This window comes from Penicillium mononematosum (genome assembly GCF_028829835.1).
Source record: "Penicillium mononematosum strain IBT 11891 chromosome Unknown utg000001l:1.0-4488741.0:1.0-4491989.0, whole genome shotgun sequence".
Lineage (NCBI taxonomy): Eukaryota > Fungi > Ascomycota > Eurotiomycetes > Eurotiales > Aspergillaceae > Penicillium > Penicillium mononematosum.
The window spans coordinates 516,469-532,668 of NW_026643271.1; the positions used below are offsets into that span (position 1 = coordinate 516,469).

The window sequence follows — 16,200 nt, forward strand, 5'->3', positions numbered from 1 at the left end:
CTTTTTATATATATAAAGAAAGATACTACTCTTAATTATATCTATATCTAATAAAAAGAATAAGATCTAATAATTAGAAACTATATCTAGAAGTTATTAAAAAGATATTTAAATAAATTAAAAAGTTTATACTAGCTATTTAATAGAAAGTAAAGAATTTATAAGAATAATTTACTAAAGAAAAGATATTATAGTCTTATTTTACTTTAATCAATAATAATAAAGAAAGTTGTTTTCTTACTTTATTATCCTAATAGGCTTTATTAATTTCTCTTTTTACTCTTTTATTTCTATAACTTTAACTAGCTAATTTTTTACTAATTAATACTACTTTTTCTAATAGAAAATAGTCATTATTTATTAATTAAAAATCGCTAGCTAATCGATTTAGATACTAATAAATATATATTAAATAATAAAAGCCTTTTTATTAAATTTAAATAGACTAATAGTATATTTAAAGTTAGCGATACTATAATATATCTTTATAGGAATAATAAAGTTTAAATTAGAGAATCCCTATTTGCACACCCCTAAATCCATATTTGCACACCTATTTAAACTACTTTAGCTATAGCGCTTCTTAGCTACCATTTTTGGCTGACTTTATAAATTACTATGGTATTTCTTTAGTAACCTACAACACGAGTATAGAAGCTATTTATAAATCACCCGATCTGCCAATATAAAGCTATCATAAATTAATTCTACCACCGCTAAAGGTATATATTTTTTAATTTAAAAAAGGTATTTATATTTTAAAAGGTAGAAAGTACGTATTTAATTATCTCCGACTGTAAAAACATACTAGTTATAGGTGAATTGCACGAAAATAGTAAGGGGAATTGAGATAAAAACTCTATCTTAGCGAGCGTATAAACCTATATAACATTTTAATCTCCTATAGTAAATACCCCCTATTCACCTATAACTAGTATAAAGCTATAAGATAGCTAGTTTATTTATAAGCTAGTAAGATTATTAGTATAATTAGCTTTTTAAGATACTATAAAAGCTATCTTTATAATATCTTTAGTATAATAACTATAAAAGGCTTCTATTCTAATATAATAGGAGCGTATAGCGTCGCTATTAATAGAGAGGTAAGTAAAGAAACTTACTCGCTTTATAGAAACGGAATCTTTTAAAGCTTAAAGTTTTATAGTATACTTTTTAATAAAGGAATAGTATTTAGTATAGATAAAGATATTATTAGATATTAAAGTAATAAAAGAAAGTGCTTCTTTTAAATAGCTTTCTAGTTATCTATTTTATTTAAAATAAAGACCTTAATATTATCTAGTCTACTCTAAAAATAAAGTAAGATCTTATTCTAAAAGATCTATAAAGTATCTATTTATTAAATCGCTTTCTCTAATTCTATATTAAGTTTATCTTCTTTAATTATTTTAGTAATATCGACTTATTTAATCTTTAAAGATTTAGATAGATACTTCTTATATATTAGATTTTTATTAAAAGTAATATTTATAGTTATTAGTTCTTAGGAACTAGACTTTCTAGATATTATTTATTTAATATCCTATTAAATAGCCGATTTTTATATAGCGGTATATTCTATTAGATTAAAGGATCTTTTAGATCTTTATATATATATAATATCTATAAACTCTAAGATTTAAGATATTTATAGATATAAAGATACCTATATTTTACTAGTAGAATTCTTACTATAAGATAATCTAGTTTCCTAAGTTTAGCTTTATTAGCAATCTATTAAATATATATATAATAGCTTAAACTATTTTAGACTAGAGGCTTTTTAATAAGCCTAATTTTTAGAGAAATATTTATACTCTAGCGATAATTACCCCTTTAGATCGTTTAGTAAAGCCGTTTTACTCTAAGGTTCTAATAACTACTATCTAGATAATAATATCTAACTTACTAAAGTAGTCTAGAGTATCGTTCCTAATTAAAGATTTATTATCGGAGTAGAATACTCTAATTAGTAAATTAAACTAGATTTAGAGAAATAAGAAAAGAGTATAAATTATTTATTAGTAGTTACTTTTCTTCTTATATATTTCTCCCTAATACTATCGAATTCTATTAAAGTAAAAATAAGAGAGCTATTTATAATTATTATATATAGGCTAAAGTATAATAAGATTAAAATAGATATAGCCGAGTGACCTAAAATTTATCCCTTAAACTTATTAAGAGATTTACTACTACTATCGGCTAAGCTAATAGACTTTATATAGTTTAGGGTTATACTCCTACTCGATAGGAGATAGTAAATTTACATTCCTGAATCCTACGTACTGTAGGCTTTACCAAATCTCGACTACCTAGGTAGTAGCCACTTATCTGACCGTGGGAGAAATTGATCAGCTAAAGTTCCCTAGCCGAGAGAATGGACGCCTTCGAATAAATATTTCTCCTTTCTAAGACTCATTAAAAAAAACGATGCAATGAAAAACAAGGTTGGGAGCCTTTAGATGTTAAAGCTGTAAGACCCCTCTTTCTAAAACACCCTTCCAACGGGATAGAGGGTTGGCCGATTTCTCGCTGATGTACGTCCCGTAGCAGCCTCCTTATTCGGTGGCTCTTCACGTACCTCTCCCCTTTCGTGCTACTTCTCTCTCCTAGTCCAATTAGTTTAGGTCTCGAGTAGTTTTGAGATTTGAGATAGTCCAAAGGCGATAAGGGAATGCGCATGGTGGTTCAAGCAGACAGTCAACGCTGTCCTAGAGAGTTAATTTCATTGACTTATCAGCTTGCTGATGTAGTGGGTCACTGCAGTGGCTTAAGGGACCTCAGTTCGTATCATTTGTCTCCAGTATCCACGTCCAACATTATATAATAGCCCCGTTCAAGACAGGGTACTCAGAGACGTGCTTAGTTTTAGTGACCAAAAGGCGGCAAGAGGTGAGCACTATAGCGGAAAGAGAAAGGTCTCGGGTGCCAGACATAATCCGGTACATATGCACATAGATTAGATTGAATCAACAGATACTCCAAATTACAGCTTATATACTAAGATTGAGACCAGCCTATCCGTTTCAGATAAGACTACAGAACTGGGCTGTCCCATAGACCCAAAGCAACCGTTCTTGCGTGGTTTATAGATGAAGTATCTTATTACCGAGTGTCTCAGGGTCTGTCTCTCCGTTTGCTATATCTGCAGCAATGACCGATTTACCCCGTGAACACCAGATTCAGGTCACCATTAAAAGAACGAATTAGAGCCTCAATAATTGGTGAGAATAAACTGCAACTGCATTGTATACGCATATCGGCTATGTGAGCATAGCCGAGTTATAAAGCACAACCTCTCCAAGCCCATCAATCAAGAGCATCCGACTCAGGAGGACCCTTATAATCTGGCAAATGTCAGCATAAAAGATCCGAGATTACCCAATCCAAGCCAAAAGAACTTACATTTTCTCGCATAAACCCCATACCAAACCGCCGAAATAGCCATAAACCCGACGAAAACAACCGAAGCATAATTCATCGACACCGCCGTAACCGGCAAAGCCATCGGCATACTAAACAGCACCAACTCAAACGCAATCCACGCCAACGCAACAACATTCACAAACCACCCAACACCCCCACAATTCCACGGCGCCTTAGCAACCTCCCGACGACCATACCACAGACTCAAAAAGATAGGAATAGCATAAGCGGTAGCAAGCGCAATAACCCCCACGGAAACAAACGCAGTAAACGCACTCGAACTCCCGAGATTAATCAACCCCAACAGCATCTGAATACCGGTTAACAAAACCAACGCCCAGACCGGCACGCCCCAGCGCTGGTCGACACGCGCCCACAGTCTCGCCAACGGAATGGCGTCATCACGGGCAACAGCCCAGGTTGCGCGCGACGCGGCAACTGTTATGCTAATTGAGCAGAAGACCGTTATGACCAGGACGAGGGAGACGAGGCCCAGACCGCCGGCGGGGGAACCCATTACGCGAGCTAGGATATAAGGGAGGGCTTGGCCGGCTGGGGCGTCTATGATATCCTGTAGAGGGGGTAGGGTTGCGCAGATCGGGATGATGAAGAATAGGCCTGCTGTTCCGCCGACGGGGATGGAGAGGGCTATAGCGCGGGGGACTTTTATTGCAGGGTTTGTGCATTCTTCTGCCATTGAGGAGATCATGCCTATTGCGGAGAAGGTGTATGCGGCTGGGAGGAGGCCGATGAAGAAGGTGAAGTTTCCCCAGCCGGCGAAGGATTTGTCGTAGTGGGATAGGGTATATGATACTGAGTGGCGGCCTGTGTCTGCTTTGATGGAGAGGGCGATTAGGATGATTATGATTGTGAGGAGGGTCCAGGTTGCGCAGAGGGTGTCGACTAGGGGGAGGTGGTTATTTGCGAAGATGCAGATTGCTAGGGAGGTGAGGCAGACTGCGTAGAAGATTAGGAGGAGTTGCCAGCTGGATGCTGACCATGTTGGGTGGTAGATTGAGATTGTTGCCGAGAGCATGGAGGCGAAGCCGAAGTTTACAGAGAGGGTTATGGTCCAGTTGCCGATTAGCCAGATCCAGGCGTTGATGAAGGAGAGGGTTGTCTTCTTGCGGGAGATTTGGAAGGTCCAGTAGTAGGGGCCTGCGGAGGTTGGGTAGCGGGAGGAGAGTTCTGCGAGGGATAGGGCAATGCATTGGTCGAGGAGGCAGACGACTATCCAGCCTATGAAGATTGAAAGCGGACCGCCGCCGTAGATAGCGGAGAGGAGAGGTGAGCCTTCGCCGTAGGGAATTGCTGCCATGGCAAGGGTTTGGAAGAGGAGGGTTAGGACAGAGCGGTTGCGACGTAGTTCTTGCTTATAGCCTAGACGGTCTAGTTGGAGGTTCTCGATTGTACCCTTTTCATGATCTTGGGGGGGAGGGAGGAGAAGGACTGATTTCCTTTTCGAGAGCCATGATGGTAGCAGGTCGATGACGAGGACACAATATACCGTTCTTAAAAAATGTATTCAGCAGGAGTTATCTGTAGCTAGATAGTAGTGAGGGAAATGAGTAGTCCCTGCAAGTTATTAGGACGATAGAAAGGAAGGATACACGCAGGTTATATGAAGTGCAGAGTCATATGCGGAGGTGTAGCGAATAGCATGGATCCCACGTCGTATAACACGCCACCGAAGTACAAATATAAACAATGCGCTTCGAAAGGGAGTCTCGCATGCTGCAATAACTGATAGGTAAAGATATACGAGGATTTGTAGCTGAAGCTTCGAGGGTATAAACGGTAAAACCTAGGGCTCGAGGCAACGAGAAGCAATGAGCACATCACTTACCCCATTCGGTCCCTTTTCATATAACACAAGAAAGATAATCGAAAAGACAGAAGATAAAAGGAGACAAGATAAGAGAAACCTTGACTCCAGGCCTAACCCTAATAAGCAACTAAATCCATGCGAGGGGAAGTACTCCGCATTTGATCTGCCTTGGCTTGCTGATAGGTATACTTGGACAATAGAAAAAAAAGGAAAAAAGAAAAGAAAAAAGAAAAGCATTTTGATTTTAGAGAACAAGAAAAAGAGGTATCAAATAAAGAGTCAGGAAAAGAAGAAAACAAACCCCTAAAGTCTCGAGAAACATCAAACATTACGAACGGTAGCATATGGTATATACAGAAAACCCCCTACATGGAATCTTGGAAAGAAAAGGCAATTACATCGCCGTTGACGGCCGGCCCTGGGACCTGCGCGAGTGCAGACTAAGCCGGTTACCGGTGGATGGGGGACCCTGGGTAGCCAACAGGGGCGGGATACTAAACCCATATCCCTCGGTAGTAGCACTACGATCATGGGGATCGATCTCGACACGGACGGAAACATCAAGTCCGCCATACATGCCGCTCGCACAGGTGAACCCGTCAGCAGCGCTGTGCGTCGTTCCAGCATCAACTTCGCCCTTATGCAGTGGTGCGTGACCGTCCTTAGGAAGACGATCCAGTTTCACGGAATTGGCGTCGAGGATACCGGTGTTACCAGAACCTGGGGCGACGACCTCCGTGAGGATGGCAAAGTTGCGGGATGGCATGGTGACCTTATTCCAGTCAGCACCTTTCTCCCGGCCGCCGGGCTGCTTGTCGAAGAAAGGCATGAGGGTCTCGTCGCATTCGCGGTCGAGGTGGTGGATTTTGTTTCTGCGGGCAAGGAGGTTCGCGACGGCCTGAGGCGGCGGCTTATTCGTGATAGCGCTGCTGACGACGTTGACGATGAAGCGGTGGTCGTTTTCGCCTGCGAGGTTGAGTTTTGGGTTCGAGTAGAAGCGGCCGATGGCGGCGAGGTGGACGTCGCCGCTGAGAATGGTTACGCGCACGCTGTGGCTGCGGGCGAACTCTTGTAGGCGGTGAACTAGCATTTTGCGCTCGCGCTTGTGCTGGCGCGCGGTGTAGTGGTCGTCCAGGTCGTCGAGGAGATCGACCTGGCCGTCGAACTCGTTGAAGAGGCCGCCTGCCACGCCGAAGCGCTTGTTCAGCAGCCGGACCGGCGCGATCAGGGGAGACGTGAGGATGTTCTCGAGCCATGCGAGACGTGGGTATGCGATTGGCACACCTAGCAATACCACCAAGTGCTTGATGTCGCCGTTGGAGTCGACGATCTCGCGCTGCAATCGGTCAAAGATCAGATCGTAGGTGTCTTGGTAATTGACCTGGTGGCGGGTGCGTTCTGTGCGCGCATCCAGACCCATAAAGGCAATGCGCTTGCCGAAGCGCATGTAAATGTTTCGGCTGCGCTCTTCCACGTAAGGACCGGGCCGTTTGCCGATGATCCAGCTGTCATCCTCGACCTGGTTCTCCAGAACGTACGTGTTCTCCACTTGACGTGGGTCAACACCGGAAGTTCCATTGACGGCGTGCATAGTCTGCGGGGAATCGGTAGTGAAAGTCGACTTGGGAGGAGCAATGTGGTGCTGGAAGAGACAGTAATACTTGAAAGCGACACCGCCGATACCGCGGAAGACAGCACACTTCATGAAGTGGTCCGTGTACGAGCCGAACCCATCAATGATATCATGATCATCCCAGATATTGACCTGGGGGATGCGGCCATTGGCAGTGCGGAATGGCTCAGTGTTGTACCAGCGGACATAGTTGGCATAGTAGTAGTCATCGCTCTCAGCACGCATCTGATTATTGAAGTCATGGTGTCGCCTTTTGTGGGGATTCGAAATCATAGTCCAAGGCTTGAGCGGGCCATCCACACGAATACCGTCGTTGTAGATCTGGTCACCGCCGCCAACCATAACGTGGAATGGCTTCTCGCCATGCACGCGCATCACATCGTTCCACAGATTCGGCCCCACCCAGGCATCCATATCCGTGCCGACGGAAAAGCCATTGCACGAGTGGAACATGATGCGCATGGACTGCTCTTCGGCAGGAACGACAAATTCCCACGGTGTCTGGACCTGGGCCCCGGACTCGTACAGACCGGGGATGTCGTACGCCCAGCGCGCTTCGAATGCGGCCACTGGCACGGTGAGCGAAAATCGCCAGAATGCCTTCTGAGGATCTTCGTAGAGCTTGAGACCTTCGATTGTTTGGCTCGTCGGGGCCCTGCCCTCGCCATTCTGGGCTCCGCTGTCCACGGCGCCTACCTGGCGCAGGCGCAGCTGGGGCTGGTCCTGGGTTGGCTTTGTGACAATCAAGACACTGCCGTGCCAGGTGGTCGTGGCTTCGTAGTGCATGTTCTTAAGGTTGAGCAGGGGACCGGAGATGAGCTCAAAGCGATCATTCGAGCCGCGCGCAATGTACTGTCCCGTCTCTCCATTTTGAGGTATCCCTGCAATTGCAACCAATGCTTTGGTCAGTTTGGGCGACTTTCAGAATCCAGGGCTGGGTTTCCCATACCGTTAACGGGCTGTGCATTGTACTCGGCCATAATGAGGGCAATTGACGTGAATTCAGGGATATTACCGGGTGGCGGAGAAAAGAAAAGAACCGTGGACCCGAGTCGCACGTATTAAAACACAATTGAGCCGAATGGGAGTTGGGGGAGGCAGGGATGAAAGGAGAGGACTAGGCAGACTCCAATGCGATAGGGCTACAGGGCTGAAAGAGAAAATCAGACACGAAGCGAAATTGGGGGCTGCGGATCTGTACCTTTGGGGCCGCCTGCCTTGGCAAGAAAGGAGCTCGAACAGCTCTGACGCTGCCAAGACATTCTGTTAATGGACTGGCCAATAGGAGAGAAGATGATGCCAGCCACGCTCCAGTTGAGCCACGTAACGCCACATAAGTGGTTTTTGGCTATTCCTGATTGGGCCAGAGAGGCGGTGCATTTTCTTTTTTAGTTTTCGATCGGATCAAGTGGATTTCTCGGATTTTTGGATTTTCGTGGATTTTCATGGATTTTATAAGAGATTTATATAGAGACTGCCTTGTTTTGGGCACTTATACCGACCACAGCCCTATCAAGTCATATATATAATGTAAGTATGTAGGTACTTACCGAATAATGCACAGGTACCTGCGCTGTTACTTTGATATATCAGATTCCTCCAACCCCGCTCAACGGGCGGCCTATCACAACCTTGCTATTGACTGATCGACATCTGGAAACCTACTTTCTATACTACGGAATAACCATCCTGAGAAAATTTATTCATTTGGAAATAGAAATAATATCGAACTCGCTGAATCAAAACATTCCCATGCAGATAACCCGCTCGCGATCGAAAAGAGAACAGAAGCAAAGAATCAACATCGCACTCACCAAAACCCGGACTCGCAGCTTGGACCATGACCACCGACGATGACCTGGCACAATCTTAACGGGACGAGACTTATCCTTTCCAGTAATCTCCTCAGACCCATCTCGCAACACGAGCATATTCTGCCCCTGGAACAAACCAGAAGCAACGACCTTCTTCAACTGCTTCTGGCGATACTGATCAATACTCAGTCCATCGCGAACAGCAAACCAAGCGTCTCGGGATCCAGTCGCAAGCAATTCCCGGAGCTCATCCTGGAAAGGCGTATAAGTCTCACGAAGCTCATCAGGCTCCTCAGACAAGAGCTCAGCAAAGTCATCCACAAACTGCAAGAACTGCACCGTAACAACCATGTCCAGGCCAGCCTGGAATTCACGGGTAGTCAGACCGTAGTGGTGCAGGATGCCAATCTCCAGGATCTCAATCTGATGCTGCATAGTATGGCGAATAATTGCCAGGAAACGGTCGACGGGGACGTCAATAACGAGCTGGCCCTCACCCTGGTTCCAGACCTTCCAGAGGTCCTCATAGTTCTCGACCGGGGATTCAGGCTCGAAGAAGTACCCCTGCAATCGGTCGGACTGCAGGTCGAATCCGAGCACCAACCGGGCGTTGCTAAATTCGTTCTGCATGTCGGGGACGGGGAGGCTGACGAAGACAACTGTTGGGTTTTTGTAGGCGGGGATGTTGTTGAGGACTGGCTCGTCGTGTAGGGTAACCTGTGCCAAGCCGGTGGTTTCTATTAGGTGACACTCTTTCTCGCGACGGAGCTTGTCGCGGCCGCTTTCGACGTGTGTGAGGTAGATGTAGTAGTCGATCACGCCCCAGGGATGGCGCATGTAGCGGTTCGGATGCGATGCGAAGGATAGTTCCTTGGCTACTGGTTGGGCATCCTTGGGAGGGTTAGGGTTAGTAGACTCAGTAGGCTTGATCCACTTAAGGGAATTAACGGGGGTCATATCGTCGGCAGACGGAGAGAGACGGGGACTCTGCATGGCTGTTAGAAAGTCAGGTCTTAATCGTGTCTGGTTGTAAAGGTAGTGACTCTTCTGCGGTCGTAGAAGTCGACGAAGGAGTTGATTCGCGACTCACGATGCTTGGGACAATCTAAAATGATGGTTGTGTTTGGTGCGAGAAACTTTTCACAGAGGACAGAGGCGATCTCCCTAATAGAATGATGGATAGTAAAGAGTAAGCACAAGAGTAGGATAAAACTTTTCAGCTCGAGGCGCGCGGAGAGAATATGGGTGAAGAGCTCGGCGAAGAACTGTGTGCTTTCTTCCTCGTAGATGAAGCAGTAAAGGATGTCAAATAGGTAGAAAGTTGCAGCTGCTTGAACTACCTGCACGATGCAGTGCACAATCACGTAGGTGATAGAACCAAAGCACAGGACGAACCCGAAGCACGCGACAAACAAGATCCAGTCGATATGTGTGGAAAGCTCCTGAAGGAATAAGTTAGTATATGCCATAAGGAGTGCTTGCAATGGGTGGGACAGCTTACAGTATTGAATGCTTATTTGCAGTTGAAGAATGAAGCTGTGCGTGTGGCTAAATCGTCAATTGAACTGTGTTAGTTTGCTATGTTGAGATGGTCGTATGAAATTCTATCTCAAGTCGTGGAGAGGAGGTCCCCTTTTGTACTTTGGATGAAAAGGCTCTGGGCAAGTAACCATGGCCACTCGAGAGAAAGAAAGTAATAGTACAAAGGCATTCAAAGGCATTCCAAAGATGTCCGTCTGAAGTCCTCGAAGAGAATCTCCTTCGAGATTTGATAATAAAAGATACAAAGAGCACAAAGGCCATTCGCCGACAAAGTTCTTGTCTGGAGAGTTCCTTTCGTTAGAAGGACCTTATATTATTGGACTCGGTATTCACCCATAATGCCCTTGTCAGTTCTTTATGGCCGAGTATTAAAGGGAAGTAAAGGACCCCGGGCTCAACACAAAGAATCGATTCAACATCATAGGATAGATTGAGGAACAAAGGGTCTCCCAATCAACTAGATCGATGTTTCATCGGTTGTATCAGAACAAAGAGCACTGGATGGCTTTGGCTCTATTGTCGAGAAATTAAGAGTTTCAGGTAGAAATAGACTCGGTTTGGGGCTCTGTAGACTCGATCAAAGACAGGACAAGGCCATTCTGGTAATAAAGAGTCTTTGTTCCCACTCAAGACTGGATTCCATTGTGTCTGGATGTTCACAATATAAGAGACCTTGTCCCTGAGTATTGTGCCAGGCTTGTTGGAAAAATCTGTCTCTCAAAGGCAGCCTCATAAAAGGTCAAGCCCCCAAGTCTCATCCATCTCAAAATGGGACAGGACAGTGTATTCATCGTACGCGCTGAGTATTTTGAGGGGTTTGACGGTGACGCCTGGGTCAGCGTAGGCTCTCAGGATTTCGACGATCCGGACAACGAGGAAGCTGACTGGGTGACCGTAGTTCTTCCTGAAGAAATGGGCCATACCCATAGTGATGAAGATATTATGATGTATGTACTTCATAACATTCAAATCAGGCGAGCCGTGGTGAGCGAAGTGGCACTGCATAACATGGGGACAGTTTGTATTTCGATCCCGATTCCGGTTGGTAATGCTGACACGACTTCAATCTTGGTTCGCGCCGAGACCGACGTGAATAAGTGGCTCGAACATATTCGCAATGGGATGGTTGCTCTTGACCGGGAGGTGATCTTTGGTCGGTAACCTGTAGGTTGTCTGGCTGTAGCACTCTAGAAAGGGGTTGATTAGCTATATTTCCAATACAAGGGGCTTGTCAGTGACTGAGAATTGTGTCAATGGAGGAATATCAAATCTTTTGCAATCAGAGTTAAAGTGATGATTCTATCAAAGTGTCTAGTACCTATTTAGTCATGTAGCTCATGGCCAGTTCTCAAGTATCAAGTACATGAACATATATGTCATACGGCCATATGTCCATCCTAGTGCCTAATACTCAATTAGCCATATACAATTCCCAAGTACCAAGTACCAAGTAAGACACTACCCTTGATGATATTACCTGTCTATTCATCTTCTCTCCATGTCTGTTGTCTAGTGAAGAGTGTTCTGGTGGGACTTCATTCAAGATTCCTTCCGGGAATGGCTCTCACTGGAGATGTAGGTGTTCATTCAACAAAGTAGTACGACGAATAGTGATCATCTGAATCTGGACCTTATATGGTTAATCTATCAATTGCTTTTGAGTTCTGACCCTGTGGCTTTGGAAATATACAGTCTAATTAGTTACGAAGAAGTCCATAAGCCGTGGAATATTCATTTCAAAGTCTTTGGTTAGAATTAGATAGAATTCAATGGTGTTCGGAACTATACATAGTACAAAGACTACATATGTAAAGCCATTGGAAGAATGAAGAAAGCCATTGTAGTAATGAAAGGTCTTTGTTATCCATGCAATATTCCAGATCGCATCTCAACTCTTTATAAACCCTCGACATCCTTAAGGATGTCTCGAGTCCATCTCGCCGGTATCACCCAGAAAAGTAATCTTCTATCTCTTCTATTATCAACATGAATAAAGGAAAAATGCCCGTTTACCAAGGGCACAGTTCTTCACTAAGCAGTGAGCCCCACCAGCCCTGTTCAAACCCGCTAACCAATCTGTCAAGCCAATTCCAGCCAAGCGTGTACAAGTTCACGAACGGACAATATTTTCGCCGAGCCCGCCGGCCATCGAAGCGACTACTACTGGGTCACCGTGTATTTCCCGGAAGACATCGACCACCGTGGCATTCCAGATTCCGAAATTATGCGGTATGTAAAGGACATGATTGTTAAGGGACGCTTCACTATAGACGACCAGTCAATGCATGGTTTAGGGAAAAAGTGTCTCTCGATCCCCATCAAGCGCGACCCGGATACCCCTCTACCTAAGTCATATACACCTGATCCTACACATCCTGATCTTCTCCTTGCTGAAAATCTGGTGGGGTATTGGAAGGATCAGATTGCGTTCAAGAAGGTTACTCTAGATCAACGGATGATTTTCGTGGAGACTCGTCGTAAGACGGTGAGCATAGAAGATATGTTGGATGTAGGAGTTACTCTGATGGATCCCTGGGGTATTTAGTTTATTCTTTATTCTATTTTGTCGGGGTCAAATCGACCTCGAGTGTTTTAGTCCTGTTAGAGCAATCAATGCCACTGATTTTCCTCTGCTTTGTCTAAATATTACATTTCGGAAGTGTCTTCGTAGAAGTAAATGGCAATATTGGATCGCATTTGACTGCATCGGACATGATTCTTGCTAGTATTCTTCAGGATCTTCAGGATCCTTTTCTAAATTTCGGAAGCCATTGATGCTAATCTTGGAAAGCTCATTCCTATAAAGGGTAAGACTATCTTTGGAAGTAAATTCAACTTGAAGAGGAACAACAAAGGGATCTAAACATACTAATATAGAATATCGGGCTAAACAAAGAATATAGAGGGAATAGTATACTTTCTCAAAAGAACAGAGAAAGGTATTATAGCCATAAAAGGGCTTTATTCTATCGTTATTCCTAGAATAAGCGGCATATCCCTCAGAATATAAACCCTTGGCGTCCTCGTCTCGTCTCGAGTCTATCTCCATCATTATCATCACCCAGGATTCACTCCAACCGCCGCAATGCCTTCTTACCAAGCGAGTGTGTTCCAGTCGAGCCAGCTCGAGCATGGCCGACGATTCCATTTCAAGGACCCCCACAACAGCCAACCAGGTTGGGTCTGGGGTACTGTGGCTTTCCCAGAAACCATGAGTGTTGCAACAGATGAGAAGGAGATTATATTCTATATATGTGAGGCCGTCATAGCGGGCCTGGTCGGTTGGGGAGATAGAGCGATGCACGGATTGGGAGATCATTGTCTCTCATTCCCAATCAAGGTGGAAACACCCGAGCAAAACTTAGAGAGGTTGATGGACCAGGTTGTAGACGCTGCAATGTGGTGGGTGCGTCTCATCCGCGCGGAGACTGTTTCTATTGACAAGCACATGCTTTTCCAGGCTCGTCAGCCACCCCCGGATCGGGAGGATCAGTTGTTGGATGTGTCTTTGCATTGGAAAAGGCCTAAATACACGGTTCCAAATCCGTGGTCTGCCGTTACTGTGCTACGGTAGATCATGGGGATTAGAGGGACGTGGGATATATGAACATGGTTGAAGTATTTGCTTTGACCTATCCTCCCTAGGAAGTTTTGGCAGGTTGATATATCAGATCTTCTGAATAAAACAATGAGTGAGAAAACATATGGTAACCAACGTAAATGAGTAGTATGGAAGGCTATAATTTGCCGCAGTAACGCCAGTATTATACAATTGGAAATCGGAAATGGCTTACAAGGTTTATATTGATGGGAGTTTAGAACCACCTTGACTGTCTCGCCTTTCTCTCACGCTCTTTCCTTTTCTGCATGAGGGTATATCCACATCCGGCACCAGTCGCATACCCACCTAGATGGGCAGCGTGGTCCATCTTGGTCAACCGGGAGAGGGGCCAAGCGCGGAATAAGAAAGCGGGAGCTATCAAGCTGAAGACTTCGGTGCCGACCAGGCAGGTAAGGAAGACCCAGCCGTAGGTCCAGATCTGGTCCTGGAGTCCCTGGGGAAGAATCCACATGGTGAGTTTGTCACTAGGGAGGGTCAGTAAAGGTATCACACAGAATAACAGCCGGAGACATGGTGGGAGACAAACTTGAAATGAGACATGCACCATGCAGCGACGATACCGCTGGTTGCGGCACTGGCTCCAAGGGAGGTCATGCCCAGGCGGCCGAGGACGACACTGCGTGTCAATGAGAAGACAGATCCCATAACACCGGAAGCGAAGTAGATAGCCAAAAAGTTTCCGCGGCCGATTTCGTCGTGGACTGTAAAGCAGGAAAAAAAATTAGAACCCATATTTTCTGGTGCTGGTTCTAGCCACAATGCATACCTCTGGTTCCCATAAGTCCCAGGACCATCATATTAGTTCCAAGATGTCTCCATGTCTGGTGACTGAATGTGCTTCCAATCATACCCAGTGAGCTGGGATAGAAGGGAACGATCACGAAGTAGCGGTTGAGCAATTTCCATGCGGGAGGTATGTATTTCCATAGCAGTGTGACTGCGACATTAGCTGCCACAATGGCGCCCACAGTAGCCACGGCAGGAGGCACATCGGGCATTATGCGGTCCTTTCGTGCTGGGAACTCATATTTCTGGGCGAACGTATAGCAAAGGGCGAGAACCACAATCGAGAACAGAAGCGGAGCGAGCAGACGCTGAGACTAGCAGTTCAAATACGGTCAACAACCAAGCAATTTCACAGAGTGAACCATCCTTACATTGGTAATATTCATCGACTCAGGACTATCGTTAGTAGCGGCAATATGATGCTTCTGGACCCAAGCAAGATACGGTCTTTCGATAGGATCCGCACGGGACGAGCTAAAAATGTCATGTCAACACCAATACCAATTACCCAAACTGGAGTCCTAGTATACATACCCTCAGTGAGCGCAGCCTCCTCGTACTGCTGCAAGGAAGTGTTCTTCCCAAACTCGCGCTTCAACCGTTCTTGCTCTTCTTTCTCGCCATCGAGCCATTCCTGCCTTTTCCGTTCCTGTTCAGCCAACAAGCGTTTCTCATTCCTCTCGCGAGCCTCTTTCAAAACACTCTTGCCGTAAGGAGAGCCCTCCTCGCCAAGCTCGGCGTCATAAGAACCGCTCTGTGGCTTATACAAGCCTAGCTTCTCAGCACGGCGCACGAGCTTCTCTTCCGCCGCGCGATCCTCACGTTCAATGCGGGCGAAGATAGCAGCATCCTCATCGACAGGGTACTCACCACGGAGCCATTCCAAAGCAGTATCAACCTGCTGCTTGGTGACAGCGCGGGCAATGTCAACTGGCAAGTCCGCATCGAGCGTGCCGGTCAGACGGTGGCCGTGCAGGACGGCCAGGATACGGTTTCCCAGCTTTGCGTTGAACTTGGCAGGGCCAAAGATGGCTTTGATCTCGGCATCGGAGAAGGGCTTTTGGCGAGGGTGCACCTCCGAGGGATCCGATTTAGGCTTCGGTTTTTGGGATGCGGCGGAAGTACGTTTGAAGCGGCGGGGGGTAGAGACAGGGTTGAATCGTTGTGGGGATATCGGGGTTGGAGTTGGTCGAGACGGCCGAGGTAATAGTTGGGATAGAAGGTTCGGGATTGGCAACATTGATTGGCGCGATGTGCTGTACATGCGCCATGGGGTAATGCGGAGATCGCGACTGGCAGCCCGGAATGGTACTGGCAGCACAGAGGTGCGGAGCCCTGGGCATGGGGCCCGCCATACGGCCCAGACCGCATTGCTCATATCCTGTGACTGGAGAGTGAGGGCTCGGAGAAGACCACAAAATAGAGGGTGGGTGATTGTTCGGGGATCTTTTGGCGGCATCAATGCCGCACGGTTGCAGAGTTGTTCCGAGGCCGCGATCAGGTACAAGGCAAGTAAGAAGACAGAGAAATGATACAGGAATTATTT

General features: G+C 45.6%; 6 protein-coding genes across 6 annotated transcripts; 2 read left to right on the top strand and 4 right to left on the bottom strand.

The window, feature by feature from the left end:
• Nucleotides 1-3,312: 3,312 nt before the first annotated feature.
• N7519_000171 (putative amino acid permease) lies at nt 3,313-4,747 on the bottom strand (the record flags this gene model as incomplete). The annotated part of the gene is made up of 2 exons (XM_057286950.1): nt 3,313-3,350; nt 3,409-4,747. 2 exons carry the CDS (start codon nt 4,745-4,747, stop codon nt 3,313-3,315), a joined length of 1,377 nt encoding a protein of 458 aa, XP_057153033.1.
• Nucleotides 4,748-5,651: 904 nt separating this feature from the next.
• On the bottom strand, nt 5,652-7,870 carry N7519_000172 (uncharacterized protein; the record flags this gene model as incomplete). Its single annotated transcript, XM_057286951.1, has 2 exons — nt 5,652-7,771; nt 7,840-7,870. 2 exons carry the CDS (start codon nt 7,868-7,870, stop codon nt 5,652-5,654), a joined length of 2,151 nt encoding a protein of 716 aa, XP_057153034.1.
• Nucleotides 7,871-8,629: 759 nt separating this feature from the next.
• On the bottom strand, nt 8,630-10,173 carry N7519_000173 (uncharacterized protein; the record flags this gene model as incomplete). The annotated part of the gene is made up of 2 exons (XM_057286952.1): nt 8,630-9,699; nt 9,795-10,173. 2 exons carry the CDS (start codon nt 10,171-10,173, stop codon nt 8,630-8,632), a joined length of 1,449 nt encoding a protein of 482 aa, XP_057153035.1.
• An 841-nt stretch (nt 10,174-11,014) lies between these two features.
• Nucleotides 11,015-11,407, top strand: N7519_000174 (uncharacterized protein; the record flags this gene model as incomplete). The annotated part of the gene is made up of 1 exon (XM_057286953.1): nt 11,015-11,407. The coding sequence occupies one exon, from the start codon at nt 11,015-11,017 to the stop codon at nt 11,405-11,407; it is 393 nt and encodes a 130-aa protein (XP_057153036.1).
• A 1,924-nt stretch (nt 11,408-13,331) lies between these two features.
• On the top strand, nt 13,332-13,820 carry N7519_000175 (uncharacterized protein; the record flags this gene model as incomplete). The annotated part of the gene is made up of 1 exon (XM_057286954.1): nt 13,332-13,820. One exon carries the CDS (start codon nt 13,332-13,334, stop codon nt 13,818-13,820), a length of 489 nt encoding a protein of 162 aa, XP_057153037.1.
• Nucleotides 13,821-14,061: 241 nt separating this feature from the next.
• N7519_000176 (rhomboid protease PCP1) lies at nt 14,062-16,113 on the bottom strand (the record flags this gene model as incomplete). The annotated part of the gene is made up of 5 exons (XM_057286955.1): nt 14,062-14,332; nt 14,395-14,569; nt 14,635-14,968; nt 15,026-15,128; nt 15,185-16,113. The coding sequence occupies 5 exons, from the start codon at nt 16,111-16,113 to the stop codon at nt 14,062-14,064; spliced, it is 1,812 nt and encodes a 603-aa protein (XP_057153038.1).
• Nucleotides 16,114-16,200: the final 87 nt, after the last annotated feature.